Source organism: Polyergus mexicanus, unplaced genomic scaffold, assembly GCF_030449975.1.
Source record: "Polyergus mexicanus isolate NDT 795.1 unplaced genomic scaffold, iyPolMexi1.0 SCAF_23, whole genome shotgun sequence".
Classification (NCBI taxonomy): domain Eukaryota; kingdom Metazoa; phylum Arthropoda; class Insecta; order Hymenoptera; family Formicidae; genus Polyergus; species Polyergus mexicanus.
Genome location: NW_027223343.1, coordinates 2,948,350 through 2,969,911, shown reverse-complemented (window position 1 = coordinate 2,969,911; position 21,562 = coordinate 2,948,350). Strand labels below are relative to the sequence as shown.

Below are 21,562 nucleotides of genomic sequence, written 5' to 3'. Positions count from 1 at the left end.
ATTACGGAAAGTGATACTAATAATTGAGTATGATATTAATTTACGATAAATACAAAAATAAAATATATCCAACATCTGAGGAGTATAGATACACTTTTTATACTTCTATAGAAGTTAAAAATTATTTAGATTTATGATATCGATTGACAATTTTCCTGACAGATGCGCGTATTCGAGTTGTTCACGGTTCTGGTTGAAACGGATGAACGAAAGGGACGACGCACGGCAAACACTAGTGCGAATCAAACGAGATGAAGGAAAGGTGAATGAGAAAAAAAGAAACTCCCTTCACCACTCTTCCCTCTTCTCTCAAGAAAGAGAGCACGAGGGTCCACTCTGTGTCCCGAGGGCGAATCGCTTTGCAGAGAGCAGAAGCGATCGAAAAGGAGTAAGGCTGCCAGCAGATCGGTAGGACAGGCCCGAAGGAAATGTGACGAAAATAGAGAAAAAGATATGATGACGGCTATTTGCTGGAAACAGTAAGGAGAACAAGAGCATGGAGAAGAGAGCTGAGAATATAGAGAAAGAGAGAAGAGAGAGAAAGATACAACGCGAGAAAGCGCGAGAAAGATCGAGAGAGAAAACAGAGAGCGACAGGTGCGCAAACGCTCACGTGGAGCTCACTTCTTTCAAGTATCATCGCGGACGGTGAAAGAGCGAAGCAGAAGCAGAAACAGAAGATGACGACGACGATGACGATGATGACGACGAGGACGACGAAGAGAACGAGGAAGATGACCGACCGGCTTCCTTGAGCCGGTTGAACAGACCGACACTCGCTCTACACCCAAGTTGCACTCATACCGAATGCATGTAGTGGGGTGAAGATCACACTGGCGTAGGGTCTGTTTTCCGTCGATATAAATCATAATTCCTTTCATGATTATACACGCGCGGATGTTTACAAATATATTTGTTACTTTTGATTAAATGAAACCAAAGAGAGTTACGAGGTAGGAGTAATGAAGTTTCAAGTACCTCGCGCCGAATACACTAAAGACGCGCGCTAACTGGCTTCTTGTCTTCATTCTCGCAACTGCACCGAGATCTTTCGCATCTCATTCAGTCAAAGATGTTAGCAGTAATTCGAGTGCATCGCAGCAGACGCGATCCAATCAAGAATGGAAAAACCCAGTCGAAGCCAGTCGAATACCCCTAAGGCTATTCCTCGACTACGCCGATGAAAAAGGCCGCGACAAGGGCCGATGAGTGGGAAAAGGTGGTTTCAAGAGGGGGAAGGGCTAACCATTCGGTAGCAAATGCTGGTAACCCGTCGCAAGGTCAAGATCAGTCGGTTAATCCTGTCCAGTCGACCGAGGGCCTTGCACCTTGCACGACGAACGATCTCTCCACTTGTTCGCACTCTTGTATATACGTTTACGTGTAATTTTGCACTCGATATACGCCGCAAGACGTATTAACGCGCAATTAACAATCGACGACACGGCTCTTGGAGATTAACTGGATCGATTTTGGAAAACATTCGGGTACTGAAGTTCTAAATGCCAATTTTAAAGTTGTAAACGTGCCGGAGACTTTTTTATTAGCAATGGACTTCTTGTTCGATACACAATGCACTAAAAGAATCTAATGTTTTGTAAAAACAACATAGTATAAATGTATCTCATTCTTTTTCCGCTGAGAAATATCCTTTTAGCGATTTGTTAACGCAAACACACGAATGTACATAAAATAATTATTCACAAAGTGGAGATATTGCTGTGGTGGATTTCCAAAATATACTCTTCACGCGGGTCTCTGTTATGGAAACTTGCGTCTTAATACCTAAAGAATTCTCTCTGGTCCTCACCAACGATCAGTCATCGTGTAAGAATCTCTTCAAAAATGACTCGGTTACATTGGTCACGGATGTAAGAATTTCGGTATGGTCGAATGTGTTTATCCCATCGGGAACTTTGATTTACCCATTTCAAGGATCAATCAGATTCGACAAGATTGATCTTTACTCTCTCCTTGATGACAATGACGTAAGTATATAAGTACATTTATATAATTATTTTTATTCTATCTTTATTCAATATTTTAAGATTGTATGTGTCATATGTCGAAACATTGACAAAAGCATAAAAATTTCGTAGACTGTTTTTCTGAGTATCTGTACAAAACCTGAGCAAAATTCTTGTAACGGTTTGGAAATTATTTTAAAGTTTAAAATTTGTATTGATTTTTATGGAAAATTGTGAATTGTAGCACTTATTGATAAATTTGACAAGAAAAAGACATTGCCAGCGAAATGAAAATTTTCACATGTATTAATAAAACTTTAATAAATATTTATGCAAAAACAAATTGATTACGCAACAATGAGATTCACTTACTCGTTTAAAAGTTATTTACTAAAAATTGTAGTAAAAAATATTTATAATAATTTGAAACCTTCCTGTAAATTACTCGATTTTTTGTTTTTTACAATTAATTTCAGGGGTAATCACGACCTCAAGTTTTTATCATAAATTTAAAAAAATATTGGTTACAACTATTTTCTTTTGTGAAGATGTTACAAATAATATTATTTTATAATACTTTAATTCTTTTTTTAATCCAAATTTATTTATTTGTCTTTCCAAATAGTATAAACGTAATAAATGTTTTTTTTTTATTTTGACACCTTTTTGCTACTATTATACAGCCAAAACATCTTTAATATAACATTACTTATGTCCATAAATAAAATAAATCAATTAAATCAAATTAATAAATAATGATAATTGCATTTTTGGACAACAATGATTGAATGCTATATGTAAACAGTATTATGTGTCAAAGAAATGAAAAATTTATACACATGCCAATGTACTAATTTTTATAATTTTGTATTTGCTTATAATTCTATTTGTGAGAAATGTAGCTATTGTACAAATAGGTTTACCTGTGCCTGAATGATTACAGTTTTACAAGAATTTATATATACAAGAGCTTATATATACACTTGTTTACAAAAGCAATATTTTTCACATACATTAATATCACCGATTTTATTTTATATGATTAATGCGTAAACACACATACCCACACACAATACAATTTTTTCATTAAATATCAGCTTTAAATTATTTTGTGTAACACATTTGGCCTTATAAGAATTTAAATAATTTTTAAAATATTATTGATATTATAAATATTTTATAAAATACCATGTGAAAAAATTAATATTATTTTATTTTTATTTAAAATAGATTTCTCAGAATAATTATGTTTGTGTATCAGACAAAATTTCATTGCTTCATCTTATTTGTTACACTTTTATTTATTCTATCAAGTATCAGAAAAGCATTATAGTTATGGAAATATTATCAGCCATTTTGTCGGCGCGAGAGAATAATGAAGGAGATGTTGTATTGTTCGATAAAAAAAAAATAGTCATTTTTTGCATTTATCAGCGTCGAAGTTATTGAAAAAGAATTAGACACAAATATATGCATCATTCTGTATCTCTCGATACGGCCATACTTACGATCGCCATTCATTAAAGCAATGCGGTTTTAGATCAGACGCGAATACGGCTGTTACGACGAAGTCTTCTTCTCCAACTACAATCTTAACAAACGTCAGTGCAATTGGATAAGGTTTCTTCGTATCGTTCAGTCGTATAATGAGCAAGTTAATCTGATCGGTACAAAGGTGAAGGGTAAGTAAAAAAAAAAATAAAATAAAAAAAACGGTAATTCGCGTACTAAGTTTTTTAAATCTAAAGCTAGCGCCAGACTATACGCGTATTTGCGATTCGTTTATAATTCGTGAATAGTATGGATGGAAGATTCGTCAAATTCAACCAATCAGATTTCTATATACCGTTCACGAATCGCGAATTACGAACCACGAATTGCGAATACGCGCATAGTCTGGCGCTAGCTTTTAAAGAAATCTGATTGATTGAATTTGACGAATCATCTATCCACACTATTCGCGAATTATAAACGAATCGCGAATACGCGCATAGTCTGGCGCTAGCTTAAAACTTTAATATAATTACTAATTAAATATTAATATAATTTTACATATAAAATGCGAAAAAAGAAATGAGTTGAAGCAGAGATTAATCAAATATCATGTAATACAAATTATTAATTAAATAATATATAACTGAGAAAAAATGTGTACTGGAATTTCTTTTTTCTTCAAAATATATCTCTCTTAGTTCTCTCTTAAAATATTTTTTGAACATTGTTTTCTCTCCGTTTTAAAAATCTTTATTGTTTCTCTCCCTCTCTCTTTCTTTTTTTTTCTTTCTCTCAATAAATATAATGATTTTTAAAAATTTTAAAAACAATTCATATAAATGTTTATAAGAGAATGTTTATAAAATAACGTTTCTATTCGAGGATTAAGCGGGACGAGAAAATTTTTTATAGCTCGATGATGTAAAGAAGAAATATTAATATTTCTCGTTTCGATACTTTGCAGCTCTAGTACTTTCGTATCCTTCTTTTGTTCTCAGGTGAACCTATATTTGAGGTAATAAAGGATGTTCAACCGGACACGGAACTAGTGGCTTGGTTTCTACCAGTAACACAGCAAGATTTCGTTATCATTTCGCACGACATGTGCTCCAGATCGGCTATCTATAGATGTACGATCGATTCTATCTTAGACGGTGAGTGAGAAACGCAACGTATACGCAATAGATAAACTCATTTACAAATATTATCAATAAACATTAAAATATATGTATATGTGAGAAAAATTATGTATTTATACATATTTCAAATTAATCTGAAACAAATAATGAATATTGAAACCATCTTTATACATATATTCAGATTTGTCTACTACTACTATACTGTTAGAAAATTCGTGTTTTCTTGTTAAAAAATATGCCGAATAAAATTTTTGTATTAAATATTTAACACATTCATGTGTTAATTTAATATATTGCTGTTGTATTTATTGAACTCGGATGTTAAATTATTAAAATAATTAAAACAGGCGTAAAAATATAACACAATATGCAGATATTTTTAATTTTACATGATACATATGTTCCGTATCATAGTTATCATTAGTGACAGGATTTATCTATTAAAAATCACAGAAAAAAAATGTCGATTTCTATTTTACAATAGGAATGAGAGTGACTATAGATCATTAATAACATTTTTCCACGTTAATTTTATCATGAAAAATATATTGATTTTACACAAAATTTATTTCCGATCACTATGAAGTTCGCACATTCATTTTGTGTTAAAATATTAATATAATATTAGTGTCACCATTTAACATAATCATATTATGTTAAATTAATATAACAATGTATGTATTGGGACATGTAATAGAGGAAAGTAGGGTAAAACCGGCTGCTTTTTTGGATTTGTCTTCCTACAAAAAATATGAGAGTAAAAGAAATTTTGCCAACGTTTAGTAGTTTTTAGTGAGCCTTAAACTATGAAAAAAATAAGGCTAGATGCTGAAAAAAAAATGTTTGGGTACTAAGAATAACATTTTGTGGAGAAGTCAAAGTACCCGGTTTTATCCTACCGGTAGGGGTCAGATCAGGTACCCATTTGAAAATATGCAAAACACCGTGTAATTACAAAATCTAGATTTATTTTAATCGAAATACAATATAAAGATGTATTCTATTAACAAAAATCACAAATAAAGATACCTTCTTGTTCGACATTGCTGCAGGACTTCCTTATTTAACTTTTTAACTTTAGAGATCTCAAAAAACTTTTTTTTTTTAATGATTTCTTTTTCTGAGCGTTAGTTTCCAACTGCTTTCTGTAGAGACGCAAAGTCAGAATAACAGTTCTTCCTCTTTTCATTATATGAGATGTATAAATACCCGGTTTTCGCCCAACACAAGGGAAGTAACAAATATGGCGGTTGCATATTCCGGTGTACAAAGTGCCGATCAAAACTAACATGATGTGTAATATGTACAGAATGCAATGCTGTACTTATCGAAACAGATACTCTATATAGAAAAAGTGCACGACGACTCGATTCTTGCCTCGATATCGATCTTTTTTGGCTTAAAAACTTTGAACTTTCTATTAAAAAAGAAATATCGTGTGTATAGGGACGTGGTTTGTTTTAAAATAATGATGACGCCAATCTACAACTAATAACACAAGTTAACCATAGATAGCAGTATTTATTATGAAAAAACAGGGTTTGACCCACCTACCCGGTTTTACCCAACTTTTCCCTGTAGACTGTTCTATTATTTCTTCTGAACATCTGTGCAAAACCTGAGCAGAATTCTCTTAAGTTTGGAAATTATTTAAGTTTAAAGTTACTATTGATTCTTATAGAAACTTGCGTATTGTAGCATTTATTGACAAATTTGACAAGGAAGAAAACATTGCCAACGAAATAAAAATTTCCACATATATTAAGAAAACTCTAATAAAGATTCGTGCAAAATTTGATTTAGATTCACTTACTCGTTTAAAAGTTATTTATTAAAAAAATTGTAGAAAAATATTATCTGTCTCTTTCTCTCTTTCTACAAATTATTTCTTTTTTTTTGTTTCTTGCAGTTGATTTCAAGGGGTATTCAGGATCAAAAGTTTTTTTTCATAAATTAGGAAAAATATTAATTACAACTGTTTTCTTTTATGAAGATGTCAAAAACTATATTATTTCGTGATACTTAAACTTTTTTTATAATCCGGATTTATTTATTTGATTTTTCAAACAGTATAATCGTAAGAAATATATACAGGGTGTCCCATTTTAATCTCCTCAGGCAAATATCTCAAAAACCAAGCCCGGAAGAGAAAAAGTTTCAGACAAAAGCTGTTTGGTTTCGAGGGGGCCATAAGATGGTATCATTGGTTTGACCTTAGAAAATTATTTGAAGGTCATGTGAAGGTCAACTTTAAAATCTTAAATAGAAACCCCCATTTTTTATTTAGTATTCTTGTAGCTGACATCGAGAGTTTTCCAAAACACTATAATAAAGTATTTTTTCATTAAGTACTTTTTGAGTTATTTTATATTCTAATCTGACATATTTTGATATAAAAAATAAAATATTTCGTAAAATATTCAGTTTTCGATAATCTTACCGTAATACTTTTATGTACAGAATAATGAGACAAATTAATTAGTGCCAAAAAAAAACAAATAATTGTTTAAAAAAATACATTGTAAATAATTGTCTTAAAAACAATTATTTTTTTATACTAATTGATTTGTCTCATTATTCTGTACATAGAAGTATTATGGTAAGATTATCAAAAACTAAATATTTTACGAGATATTTAATTTTTTATATCAAAATATGTCAGGTTAAAATATAAAATAACTCAATAAGTACTTAATAAAAAAATACTTTATTATAGTGTTTTGGAAAGCTCTTGATGTCAGCTACAAGAATACTAAATAAAAAATGGGGGTTTCCGTTTAAGATTTTAAAGTTGACTTTCACATGACCTTCAAATGATTTTCCAAGGTCAAATCATTGTCACCATCTTATGGCCCCCTTGAAACCAAACAACTTTTGTCTGAAACATTTTTCTCTTCCGGGCTTGGTTTTTGAGATATTTGCCTGAGGAGATTAAAATGGGACATCCTGTATATTGTTTTTAATTTTGATAGTTTTTTGCTATTGTTGTACAACTGAAACATCCTTGAACCAAATTTTCTAACAGTATATATGTGAGAAAAATTATATATTTGTATATATTTCAAATTAATTGAAAACATATCATGAATATTGAAACCATCCGTATATATTCAAATTTGTCTATGACTCTTTCTCTACCACTTTCTTTCATATAGAAAGAATCCCTCCTATAGTATAAATTGAGCGTTGCTACTGAATTTATCGACTGCACTTAGTTTGTTTGCAATTCCCCACTCTGAAAATTCACAAGAAACGCCGCCTTCCGACATTGTAACTATAAGAATCGTCTATATGGCTACTTTGCAACCATTGTACTGTCCTTTATATCTTCGGCCTGCGCAGCAGAGAAGTCTACGTATTTGAATCGGTAATCGCGAATCCTGTGATCCGTCCGACAAAAATGCCGCCGTCGTATTTGCATTTCAGATCGTTTTCGGCGATCTTGTTGTTCTTTTTCCGATTGCACTACGATTACCGCTAAATGACTGCAACGATGGTCGCTTTGTGAGGAGATAAAGCGAGACTAACGCGAGAAATTCAACTTTTTTATATTAATATTCGAATAATGATCGCGGCAAATGAAAATAATTTTACTTTTTTTTTTCAATTTTTATTAACGCTAAAAAACGTATAGATCTTGAAATTTTCTTTCAGAATTGCATGTTCGAGATGAAAAGCTTTAAATCTTTAAAAATATCCTTAACACGCATTCATAACACATATCTCCATTAAATGGGACTTCAAATGTTTAGGTCTTATTCGAACTAATATTATCAATCCGAAGGCAGAATAAAGTTTTTGTATTTAATTGCATCAAACAATTGAAAGAAATCTTTTCGCGGTATAATATTCTCTCTTTTGATTAATTAATTTTTCTATATCAAAGAATCTTTAAAATATAAAGAGTAACAACGTAAAGACTAGACGAGAGTTAAGAAATAAGTATTAAAGCAATCTTACAAAATGGTCTTTCTAAAGTTTAACTCACCATCAGATTTCATTAAAATTCTCATTATCTTTCGTTTTATAATATGTATATTTTACTAAATTCTCGAAATTCTTCTAAATTTGTTCGGAATTGAAATCAATATGAAATGTTCTTTATTTGAATTGCGTAGAATCCCCGTTGGACTTATCGATGACGTTACTTGCTCATCATTCTCTGCCACCGATATCACACTCCTATTACGAGATAGATGAATACGAATCGACATCCGAGGAATCCTCATCGTCAACGTTGTCGTTGACCGGTGATCACCTCGATTGCAGCATCTTGACGACGATTAAGAGAGGGGAGAGAGTTTTATTGCCCTGCGAAGTCTGCGGCAAATCCTTCGACCGGCCTTCTCTTCTGAAACGACATATGAGAACGCACACAGGTACGAAACGAGAACTTGCGATTAATACATCTAGACAATGTCGATTCTTTGAAGTTTATTTTTATTAATATTTTTATTAATATTGTTTTTGTCTTGATGCATGTGAAATATTGAATCGCGAAATACAGAACTATTCTCTTTCTGAATATCTTCGAATTGCGACCAATATCGACGTAAACTATTAATCAACGCAATATTTTAATTTTTGGCGAAATTTAAAAAAAATTGTTGTAAAAAGTTGCTAAAGATTATGTATAAAAATTATAAAATCCGATTAATATTAATTAATAGATATTAAATTTCATTATCTCAATTTAAAGAGTAGCGAAATTATATTTTCTCATATTGTAAAAAATAATTACTTTTAATGTTTTATTCTCAGAGTTTTGTACGCAAATATATATACTTTTTTTTTCATAGAAAAATATTAAAATTTTAGTATAATATGTACAAGAGATTATATAAAGAGATTGATCTTTATATTTTAAAATTATATAATAAGTATCCTTAAAATATAAGGAAAAATGGTAGAATATTTGTGCACTGTTGGAAAATTGGGCTTAAATTGAACATATTTCGCATGTTCCAAATTATCCACACAAATTTTTTTGTTAATTTAACAGAACATGGATATGTTAATATGTATATATGTATATATATATATATATATATATATATATATATATATATTTCTATACAAAATCAATATAAACTTCATAGTAATTTGAAATAAATTTTTTGTAAAAAAATAAACATATTTTTAATGATAAAATTAACTCGGAAAAATATTATTGACGGTCTGTAGTCACTCTTATTTCTATTGTAGAATATAATCATTTTTTTTTATAAATTTTAACAGATAAATCCTGTCACTAGTAATACGAAATATACAGGGTGTCCCATTTTAAAGGACCCACTCAAATATCTCAGAAACACTGCGTTAAATCGAAAAATGTTTCAAACAAAAGTTGTGTGGCTTTAAGGGGGCCATAAGATGGTGACAATGATTTGACCTTGGAAAATCATTTGAAGGTCATGTGAAGGTCAACTTTAAAATCTTAAATGAAAACCCCCATTTTTTATTTAGTATTCTTGTAGCTTGCCTCGAGAGCTTTCCAAAACATTATAATAAAGTATTTTTTTATTAAGTACTTTTTGAGTTATTTTATATTTTAATCTGACATATTTTGATATAAAAAATTAAATATCTCGTAAAATATCTAGTTTTTGATAATCTTACCGTAATACTTCTATGTACAGAATAATGAGACAAATAAATTAGTATAAAAAAAAAAATTGTTTTTAAGAAAATTATTTACAATGTATTTTTTTAAACAATTATTTGTTTTTTTTTGCACTAATTAATTTGTCTCATTATTCTGTACATAAAAGTATTACGGTAAGATTATCGAAAACTGAATATTTTACGAAATATTTAATTTTTTATATCAAAATATGTCAGATTAAAATATAAAATAACTCAAAAAGTACTTAATGAAAAAATACTTTATTATAGTGTTTTGGAAAGCTCTCAATGTCAGCTATAAGAATACTAAATAAAATATGGGGGTTTCCATTTAAGATTTTAAAGTTGATCTTCACATAACCTTCAAATGATTTTCCAAGGTCAAATAATTGTCACTATCTTATGGCTCCCTTGAAGCCACACAACTTTTGTTTGAAACATTTTTCGATTTAAGGCAGTGTTTCTGAGATATTTGAGTGGATCCTTTAAAATGGGACACCCTATATCTCTTGTGTAAAATTAAAAATATGTATATATTGTGTTATTTTTACACTTTTTTCAGTTATTTTAATAATTTAACATTTGAGTTCAATTTACACAATAGCAATATATTAAATTAACATGAATGTGTTAAATATTTAATATAAAAATTTTAACCGGCATATTTTTTAACAAGAAAACACAAATTTTCTAACAGTGTATATAGCTGTACAGAATATTTTCGTTTTTGTAGTTTGGCTTTTCTCAGTTCGCATATCCGTGCACGAGATGACACGCGAAATCATGATCACTTTTTCTTCGACGATCGAGGAATGAGGCTCTCGAAGAAAAGGATATCGTGCGCGTTGTCCGCGTATAAATTGTTAGAATCGAGTCATAAATCATATATATGTAAAACGTGAAGGACCAACGCGGTAATTCAGGAATGATATTAAATTGAAGGAGAGAAACCGCATGTCTGCATGGTGTGCAACAAGGGTTTCTCAACCTCGAGCTCGCTGAACACGCATAAACGCATCCACAGTGGTGAAAAACCTCATCAGTGCCTTGTCTGCGGTAAGAAGTTCACAGCCTCGTCGAATCTCTACTATCATCGGATGACTCATATCAAAGTGAGTATTTGGTACTTTTTACATATTCCTTACACGTATTTTTTGAAACCGAATAAAAAAAAAATTTAAGAGGAAATGTTTGACGCTGCTACATCAATCAAAGTCTTGACTATTATAATAAACAAGATCATTATTATTCGAGAATTTTAAAAATTAATTAATTAAAAATTAAACAATACGTAAAAATTGTTGCATAGAAATCGTTATGTATTAATTGTTTTGACTTTTTATTATAATTATATATATATATATATATATATATATATATATATATATATATATATATAATTTTGATTTTAAATATTGCTACCTCTAAATTTTAATAAGAGTATCAATAATTGATATTTTTATTTATAAATCAAGATAATCTAATATCGAGGCTGTTATACGATTTAAAGCAATCGGAAAAAAGTAAGGCTTCATTCCGTGACACAATTGCTCTATCACTATACAAGATGTTCTAAAAATCCCGATCATAGTTTTAACTCTTTCTATTATATAAGTCATATACAGGATGTTAAAAAAAGAGTTTAAGACTTAAAGACAGATAATACTCACAAAATGGAGGAAAAAAGTTCTAATAAACATAGTTGGAAAAATTAATATTGTCGAAGTTATGAACAATTTTTCAATAACGGATTATTTTACCATTCCTTTATCCAAAAGAAGAATTTGTTCTTCCAAGAGAAGAAAAAAGAATTCTTTAAACTTTAAAATTTACAGAAAGTTTTCTGTAAATTTTACATATCCTCCTGCCATTTCTATACGCTTCATATCTTCACATGTACTTACATTTTCGTATGTTCTGTTACTTTTGACAACTTCAAAGATTCAAAGCTTCAAAGTTTGAAGTTAACTTAATATATTCATGCGAAAAGCGAATTCATTCATGGAACGTTAAAAATATTGTAAATAAAAGGAATTAATTAATATATATGCTTAAAAAATATGTAATTCAAAAATATGTAATGTTATTCAACATTAATTATTGCAATATTAGAAATTTTATTCGGATTTTATTAGATAATTTTATAAATGTGTACTTCGATAGTAATCGTGTACTAGAAGTATTATATTAAACTATTATATTAAATTAATAATTGTATAATTTTGATTCTTTGAAGCTTCAAAGATTGAAGTATCGAAGTTTCGAAGATTCGAATGTCGAAGCCTTCGAAGCAAATCATCAGCCCTACTTTGTATAAAATTGCGAACTGTTTCAAAAATTCCCAGCATTGTTTTAACTATTTGACAGACATTTTGTATCTTCTTGCCACGCAAGAATACCAAAAACGAGCAAGTTACTTGTTTTAACTAAAATGAAGAATTGTTTATAACTCCGACAATATTAATTTTCCGACCAATGTTTATTAGCATTTTTCCACCGTTTCGTGAATACTATCTGCCCTTAAAATCCTAAATCCTTTTTTTTAAGAGGTTGCTCCGCTTTTAACTGGTACACGTACACCGGCAAACAGTTCATAATAAATTGATAAATTTGATCTGTAGCCAATTATATATATTTTACAATTGAAGAATTTTTAAAAACGAGCAAAAAGGAGAAGGAACAGTAATTCGATTTAAATCATGAAAAAAATTATCAACTTCGAACGAGACTATTATTAATCCGGGAACGCAAAGATGCTCTCGCACTATTTCTGCGAGTTCGCGCGTTTTCATCTCTTTGCTTCTCCGTAATTCCGCGTAAGCCTGGTAGAACTGGAGTATCCAATAAGAAAAATCGAGCAATGATTGTGGATGACGATCAGAGGAGGAGGTGAGGGGGAGAGGAGAAAGGGGGAAGGTGAACGTGCGAAGTGATCGCGAGGATGCAAAGTTTTTATTTATCTGAACGGAAACTGTATGAGTTTCTCTAATCCCATTCGAAGTAATGATATCTCGGGAGCCATATAGGTTGGTCTGCCATCAGCTACTGTAATTGGCCCATTACTTGCTACCGCATGGAATGCAATCCAATTAGAGAGACAGAGACCGTATAGAGCCGGAGGCTCTTCAGCCACGTTACTCAACCCTCCCTCCCTGCTTCTCACTCCCATCACCTACCTTTTCCCCCCTGTCGCCGTTGCACACACGTCCTGTTCATCCTGCTATTCCAACCTTCGTATCGTTTTGCTCTGATTTTCCCCTTCCGCTTCGTCGCCTTCGCTCTTCTTCTCGCCCTTTTTTGCGGCGAGATTCTTCCGAATTTCGCTTACCTGTCTCACAAAATTCTTGGCACGACCGATGCCTTCGCAAAAATTGAACGTGCCAATCGGAAGTGAATAACAACATCGTTCAATCGTTCCAGCTGACTACCACACTTTTGCCGCTTTCTTTGAGTAAAGCACATCCGATACTTGACAGTCATGTCATTCCTGTTTGATGAATATATTTGATCTTACTATAACGACGGATATATTCCAGCGTCGTAAATCTTGTTTCGTTTTCTTGCTTAAAGTAATCGAGGGAAGGTCAATGAATTTATTTTGTCTTGGAAATAAATATTGTGCAGTACAAATAATAGATGACGCCAATTAAATAAGTTTAACATGATTAGAATAAAATGTATAAAATTAAATAAAAAATATAAACCTCTCTCTCTTTTAATTTAGAAAATATTAATATAGCATGTATCATGCTTTAAAAAAAAAAGATAACACAATAATTTGAATTAGCGATTTCTTCAGATGACATAGATCGATTAAAAATTTATTTAGACAGATTTAATAATTTTTCCGTAGAATTAAATATTTTTGTGTTGATAAAAAAATAGGATCCATTTATGTTTATTCATATATGTTATTTAAACGATTAAATATTTCTCCCTGAATGTATTTATTATAATTGTATGGTCTCCAAATTATTTAATAAATATTATATGATTTGATCTCACAGTCCAAGCAAGAAAAATTAAATCAATATTTTGAAATATTAATTTTATGTAAACTTTCGTAACGTTAAACATATCATTTTATAATATGGTATTTTTGAACATCATTGAAATGTTTCCAAAACATTAATATCAAATATTTTTTCAATGTTATTTTAAGACGTTATATAAAAAAAAAAAAAAAAAAAAAAACATTCGCGCAACATTATTCGCAATATTAAAGCACTCATTTCAACATTGAAACCTTGAAATCGGTGTCAAAATTTATTCATAATATGATGTCGATTACTACATACTTAACAACATTACATATTACTGAATATCGTTATAATAACGTTATATGATTTTTTGCTTATTGGAATGTTAATATATATTCATGGAATATCATATAAAAAATATTTCTTCTTTACAATACAAATGTTTTATATCATTTTTTATTTCCGTTATTATGATCAATACGAAAAAAAAAAAAACAAATTCTTGATTATTTAAAATTATATTTATATATAATCACGCTATACACACATGTAATTCTCTCGATCGCGTTCCATTCTCATCTTATATAGCTGCGAACGTCAAAGAAGCCTGCGAGAGCGGGAACTTATATACTTGCGGATGCATCGCACCCGTACCTATCGGCAGGTGCATCCGAGATTACGCGTGTAAAACGAGAGAAGATGTATCATGCGTGTGTACACGTATACTACGCAACAAGAAGAAGCGATGCGTTGCCGGCCTTAACGAGCCGCGTACGCACCGGTTTTAGTTTAGCAAGGTTATTTGCTAAACGGCCTTCCTGCCTGCTTGAGTAATTGCTGGAATATCATCGAGAGCGCAACCGAACCGTTTTTAATCATTAGTCAAAAAAGCCTCGCCGCTAATTAAAATATCTCCCTCAGAAGTTTACAAAATTGCGCACCTTCTGTTCAAATTGTCCGACAAACTGTGAATCTATTTATTTTTAATAAAAATTTTGTAATAATAAAATTTTAATTGTGCGGCATACTACACATGACAATTTGAAGGTTACAACATAGGCTTGAAAATTTGTAAAAAAAATAATGAGATAATGAGATTCCTTAATTAAGTCACACATGTGAGTTTGTATAACTTACTTTCTATTCTGTTCTTTATATTAATACACTAAAAATAATTTTTTTCAGTAAAACAAATATATTTTGTTAAATTTGATTTCTTTTTACTTAAATAAACATATACTTTGTTTTCAAAAATGTTTTGTTATACTAAATAAATTATTATGTAATAAAAATTGTAATTTTTTAAATAAATTATTTAAAATTTTAATAAAAAAAATATTTATTCGAAGATAAAAAATTATTTATTAAAATAAAGAAAATCTGTTTATTGAAACATGCAACCAAAAATTAAAAAATATTTTTTCAGAGGAAGTAATTTAATATAACAAAGATAAAAAATTAATTTTTTTTATTTACAAATAAAAATACTTTACTTTTATTTTATACATGTTTTACTAATTCAAATATATTTGCCGTTTGATTGAAATAATTAATTCCTTTGCAAGTATTTAAATAAATAATCTTTTTTAATAAAAAAAAATTTTTTTGGATTTGGTACATTTGTTCAATGTAGAATAACCAGTTAACACATTATTCGGATTGTAACATCCATCGTAAAATATTTTGTTACGTTTTTTTAGGAGAAGCCACACAAATGTTCGCAATGTTCAAAATCATTCCCTACACCGGGTGACCTGAAGAGCCACATGTACGTGCATAATGGACTCTGGCCATTCAGATGTCACATTTGCAGCCGCGGCTTCAGTAAACCGACCAACTTGAAGAATCACATGCTACTTCATCTAGGTAGATGCTCCAATAAGAAGTACATCAAGTCTATTTCCGACTTGTGACTGACATGAATATTAAGTCTCGTGAAAGCTTCGACAGAAAGATTTAAAGATTGCTGGTGTAGATGTATACACACGTAACGTGCCATTCTTGGTCAAATCTGTAATTGTAAAAAAAAGACGATCATACGTAAGCAATATGACCTAGTGTTATGACTGATTTAGATTACATTATGTAAGAGCACACACTTGTCCAATAATGTAAATTTTTTATGAAGGATTTTTTTAGTTATTTGATAATTAATAATATAATATTATAATTATTTAATCGCGTAATTAATATATTATTTCTTTAAGTATGGATACAGCGTTTATATCGAAAAAGTTCTTCTTAAGCGTAATGTACTTTGGATTTTACTCAATGGATACGATATAATAATGCTAATAACCAATCAGGATAAAACTGTATTGCTTCAATTGTTTGTATTTCCATTGTTTTTCCATGCATTTAATCATTAAAAAATATCCTGTAAGAAGATATTGTTAACAAGCTTTTCTCATTATGAAAGTTGATTTTATCATCTTTAGTCATCCAAAATTTATCTTATCTTTATTATTTATCTCTTTTCACACGCACACGCACACGCACACGCACACAAACACACACACGTACAGAGAGCGAGCAAGCGAGCGAGCGAGCGAGAGAGAGAGAGAGAGAGAGAGAGAGAGAGAGAGAGAGAGAGAGAGAAGAGGTATTATTTAAAATTAATCTTCAAAAATTGAGTGGTTTCTTTGACGACCTATTTAGTTTTCAACTTAAAATAGTAATTTAAATATATACCATAGTAATATTTGAAAAAAAATGAAACCAGTTTAGAGCTTACAATTTTGAAAAGTTCGATATCTGAAGGTTAATTCGATATAATATTGAGAGAACAAATAAGCCATTTTGTACAAATATAAAAGTTCTTCGTGACATGAAGGGCGCAAGCTGCCTTTTTCATAATAATTATAAGCAATAATTAAAGATACTGTGTCAGATATATTTATGTACAATACATATATGTATATGTACATACGGTAAAATTATGTAGCGTACTTTCTTTATAGGAAGCGCGGCAATTTTTGTTTCATCGATCTCTTACCTATTGTTCATTCTTAGATATTTTTATCAAGGTATTGTTTTAAATAAATATTAGTTGGATCTTTTTCATAGACGATTTATTTGATTGGATGATTGATGCGTGCTTTTTTTTAACCGATGTAAACGCATTATAAGTCGTGCACGGGATGACATACTTTTCATTTCATTCCATAATTTTGAATGTTGGAATACAAAAAGATTGGCCACACGCATATCCTCTGTAAATATTCTATTAAACGGAACACAATTTGGAGATATTTAGATTTTCACAATTTTTCCATGTTTTTTCTTTCCTTTTTTCTCTTTACGCAATTTTATGCAATTCGTGTGGATATTTTTTGTACGCTATATTTATCTGTATCTCTTAATATTAATACACGCCACCGGAGCCGCCACTGCCGAGTCCAGCTTTTGTGTCAACAGGTACTTGTTTGTGAAAGCAATCCTCCAAGAACTGCTCCATCGAAAGATACAAATGTCCCTTAACGCCCGCCAAAGTATGACTTACATCCGGATAGACCTATGCATTAGTCAACAAATGTATGCTTTCAAGTTGCAAGTTCATAATTTCTGTTATAATAATACTGTTGGAAAATTTGGCTTAAATTTAATATACGGGGTGAAAAATTAAGTACGATAATTTTGTGTAATGAAAGAAGAGACCAATAAAAGCATTTTAAATATAGGAACCATGGGTCGATGACGCTTCGTTATGGCGTGACGAGTGTTTAATTGAATCGTCACAACGCCTGCAATGCAATGATTTTATTCCGTCAATTTGATATGTTTATAATAAATGTTCATTTTTTCAAATTTCCATTTTTCAATTTGGATTATTTCAAAGAAAACAAATTCCAGCTACTCGTTTCCCACTGTTAGTAGCATAGCTCGACTGACAACGTGATCACTGCAGCTTGGCTGAGAAAAAATGGGGAGAGTGAAAGAGACCTTAGAAGCATCTTGAGAGGTAAACAAACAAATGGTAAACAAACAAGAGGCTAACAAACTGTTTCTTCGCAAGCGTTGTGACGATTCATTAAACGCCCGTCACGCCGTAACGAAGCGTTGTCGATCCATGGTTCCTATATTTAAAATGCTTGTATTGGTCCATTTTTTCATCACACTAATTTATGGTACTTAATTTTTCATCACCTTATATATCACATGTATCAAATGGCCCACATAAATTTTTGTGTTAATTTAACATAATATGAATATGTTAAATGGTAACAGTAATACTATGTTAATATTTCAATACGAAATGAATGCGAACTTCATAGTAATTTCAAATAAATTTTGTGTAAGATCAGTATATTTTTAATGATAAAATTAACTTGGAAAAATGTTATTGATGGTTTGTAGTCACTCTCACTCCTATTGTAGAATAAAATCAACACATTTTTCTGTAAATTTTAACAAATAAATTCTATTATTATTAATATAGAACATATCTATTATGTAAAACTGAAAAATATACACATTGTATTAATTGTACTTCTTTTTAATTGTTTTAACAATTTAACACATTTGAGTTCAATTAACACAACAGTAATATGTTAAATTAACACATAAATGTGTTAAATATTTAATACAAGAATTTTAACCGGCATATTATTTTAACAAAAAAATACAAATTTTTCAACAGTGTAGTTATTTGCAATATGACTATAAATATCATGTTAATTAGAGCTGACGTTAAATTAGATTTGAAAAGGGTGTTTTTGTATTTTAATTTAAAGAAGGATAAAGAATATATGCAACGTCTTTCGAAAAAAAAAAATATCGAAATACCTGCTGCCGAAAAAGTATGCCTTTTTTAGCGAGATGACGGGCAAGTGCCATGGACTGTTGGAATTGGACGTTGTCATCTGCAGTTCCGTGTACCAGATAAAACATCTTATCGTGTAGATATTCAACTTTGTCGTAAACATTGGATTCGGCATAGCCTTTGTAGTTGGACGTCACGTTCGGTAATCCCATGTATCTTTCGGCGTACGCGGAATCTGTGCAATAATAATTTGCACTTGTAAAATAAGATCATCAGGAGAAAAAAATACAGAGATATTCTCTGAAAGATTTAGATTTCAGTATAATGATCCACAATTACCGTAAAGTTCCCAAGAGACGACAGGTGCGACGCTTATTCCGCACTGAAATACGTTTTGCTTCGGATGAGCCAGGACAAGAGCAGCAACGAAACCGCCGTAACTCCATCCCCAAACAGCGACTCTTCGTTTATCCACAAAATGTAACGAGTCCCGTAAGTATCTAATAATCGCAAATATATTATTATAAATATATTATTATTTATATATAAAAAATATTGTATGTATGTATGTAAGTTAGTTTTACAAATTTTTCGAAAAAAATCCTCTAGAAACCGGTGTTTTATAAGCAGTATATACATATATTCAAGGAATTTTGTTTATTATAAGAGTAAAAATGACTAAAATATATGAACAATTAAATGGAAAAATGGCAGATAAGAGTTCAGGTGCGGGTATCGGTGCGCAAACTTATTATTGTTAAATTCAGTTAGCCAATGTACATTTAAAAATGTACGTTTCGGACCATTTTTGGTCCATCTTTAGCATTGATACAAATATATAGAAATCAAATTGGAATTTTAAAATCTGACATGCATCACATCTACAGTTACAGTCAAATCCCAAATTAAAATTAATAGTCGGAAAAGAGGTTCACTAAGACCGCGTGGAATCTATATAATTAAATCGCCACATGTATCGTCGATGGCAATTGGACCAATTATCCACTTAATTGTACAGATTCCACGCGAGTTTTAATGAGGCTCTTTTACGATTATTAATTTTAATTTGAGATTTGATTGCAATTGCAGACGTGGTGAATGTCAAGTTTTAAAATTCTGATTTGATCTCTATATATTTGTATCTATGCTGAAGATGAACCAAAAAAGGGTCCAAAACGTACGTTTTTAAATGCACATTGGCTAATTGAATGTAACAATAATAAGTTTGCGCATCGATACCCGCGCCTGGGCTTATCTGTCAGTTTTTCCATTTAATTGTTCACCCTGAGCCTAATGCTGTCATTATTAAAGTATATGAGTTTAAGAGGGAAAATCTGTGGAACGTAGATATATATCGTGCTTACTCTGTGACTTCGAGTTGGTCAGCCACTTCCACGGAACCTAGCCGATAATAAACCTCGTGAAGCAATTTATAGCCTTGTCCTCCGCTTCCTCTGCCATCGATCTGTGCAACAATCACATTTTTCCGACTAGCTAAATACGTGTTCCAACCTATTTTAAACATTTCAGTGACTAGTTGCGATCCAGGAGCACCGTATCTGTAAAAAAAAAACTAGATATTCCACAAGTGAAAAATAAAAAGAAATTTCTTATTACTAATAGCTTATATTTGGTAGATAAATTATTCAATAAATAAATAAATCAAAGAAAAACATAATATAAAAATATTTTATATTGCTTGTTTTATATATAATATTCTAAATCAATTATGAACAAATTAAATAGATCACGATTTACATATATCTCAATAATCATACCACATAAATTAATCGACAATTGTACCAGTAATCTCATTGATTTAAGAATATACATATAGAGTGTGCGTTCATAAATGTTCGAGCAAATATCTCACAACTAATTGAAGTTACAAGAAAGTTTAATAAGAGAAATTAGCATAGTTTTTAATCCGCAATAAAGCGCACATAAAAAATTTTTTTTACTTGTGACCTTTTCAGGTTATAAAAAACATTGTTTTTTTTAAATAAAACCCCCTATATTTCATTGCATATTCTTATAGTCCTTTTTGAAATCTTTTCAAAACATTTTAATAAAGTATTTTTTTATTAAATATTTTTTGAATTATTTTATTTCTTAGCTATATTTTATATCTGACGTATTTTGATATAAAATATTTCATAAAATAGTTTTCGATAATTTCACCGTAATACTTTTATACACAGAATAATGAGATGTATCAATTGTTGTAAAAAAACCAATAATTGTTTAAAAAAAATACATTTGTACATTTGTAAATACAAATAATTACATATTTTTTTTTAAAACAATTTTTTTTTTATACTAATTAATTTGTTCTAATAACAAAAAAGTATTACGAAAGATTATCGAAAACTAAATTAGTTTTAAACCTAAAATAGTTCTACGAAATATTTTATATTTTATATCAAAATATGTCAGATTAAGATATAAATATGAAAAAATACTTTATTATAATGTTTTGAAAATATCTTAAAAAGAGCTATAAGAATATGCAATGAAAAATAGGGGGTTCCATTTACAAAAACGATGAACTTTATAACTTGAAAAAGTTATGAGTAAAAAAAATTTTTTTGTATG

The 21,562-nt window shown here is 30.3% G+C and overlaps 2 protein-coding genes across 2 annotated transcripts; one reads left to right on the top strand and one right to left on the bottom strand.

The window, feature by feature from the left end:
• Positions 1–1,682: 1,682 nt before the first annotated feature.
• Positions 1,683–16,218, top strand: LOC138942626 (zinc finger protein 664). Its single transcript, XM_070312992.1, has 6 exons — positions 1,683–1,988; positions 3,508–3,649; positions 4,460–4,615; positions 8,719–8,979; positions 11,168–11,337; positions 15,906–16,218. The coding sequence occupies exons 1-6, from the start codon at positions 1,764–1,766 to the stop codon at positions 16,116–16,118; spliced, it is 1,167 nt and encodes a 388-aa protein (XP_070169093.1). The 5' UTR covers positions 1,683–1,763; the 3' UTR covers positions 16,119–16,218.
• An 804-nt stretch (positions 16,219–17,022) lies between these two features.
• LOC138942526 (venom dipeptidyl peptidase 4-like) lies at positions 17,023–20,543 on the bottom strand. Its single transcript, XM_070312782.1, has 4 exons — positions 20,332–20,543; positions 19,307–19,467; positions 18,991–19,202; positions 17,023–17,719 (listed from the first exon to the last, which is right to left on the bottom strand). Exons 1-4 carry the CDS (start codon positions 20,490–20,492, stop codon positions 17,570–17,572), a joined length of 684 nt encoding a protein of 227 aa, XP_070168883.1. The 5' UTR covers positions 20,493–20,543; the 3' UTR covers positions 17,023–17,569.
• Between the last annotated feature and the right edge of the window lie 1,019 nt (positions 20,544–21,562).

What these genes read in the sequence shown, in the direction of transcription:
- LOC138942626 (XM_070312992.1), top strand. Translation starts at nt 1,764, where the DNA reads ATGGAAACTTGCGTCTTAATACCTAAAGAATTCTCTCTGGTCCTCACC. An exon ending in GATCGGTACAAAGGTGAAGG is followed by an intron (nt 3,650 to 4,459) that starts GTAAGTAAAAAA and finishes TTTTGTTCTCAG; the next exon opens with GTGAACCTATATTTGAGGTA. An exon ending in GATCGATTCTATCTTAGACG is followed by an intron (nt 4,616 to 8,718) that starts GTGAGTGAGAAA and finishes TGAATTGCGTAG; the next exon opens with AATCCCCGTTGGACTTATCG.
- LOC138942526 (XM_070312782.1), bottom strand. Translation starts at nt 20,492, where the DNA reads ATGTTTAAAATAGGTTGGAACACGTATTTAGCTAGTCGGAAAAATGTG. An exon ending in GACCAACTCGAAGTCACAGA is followed by an intron (nt 19,468 to 20,331) that starts GTAAGCACGATA and finishes TGCGATTATTAG; the next exon opens with ATACTTACGGGACTCGTTAC. An exon ending in GCATACTTTTTCGGCAGCAG is followed by an intron (nt 17,720 to 18,990) that starts GTATTTCGATAT and finishes ACTAATGCATAG; the next exon opens with GTCTATCCGGATGTAAGTCA.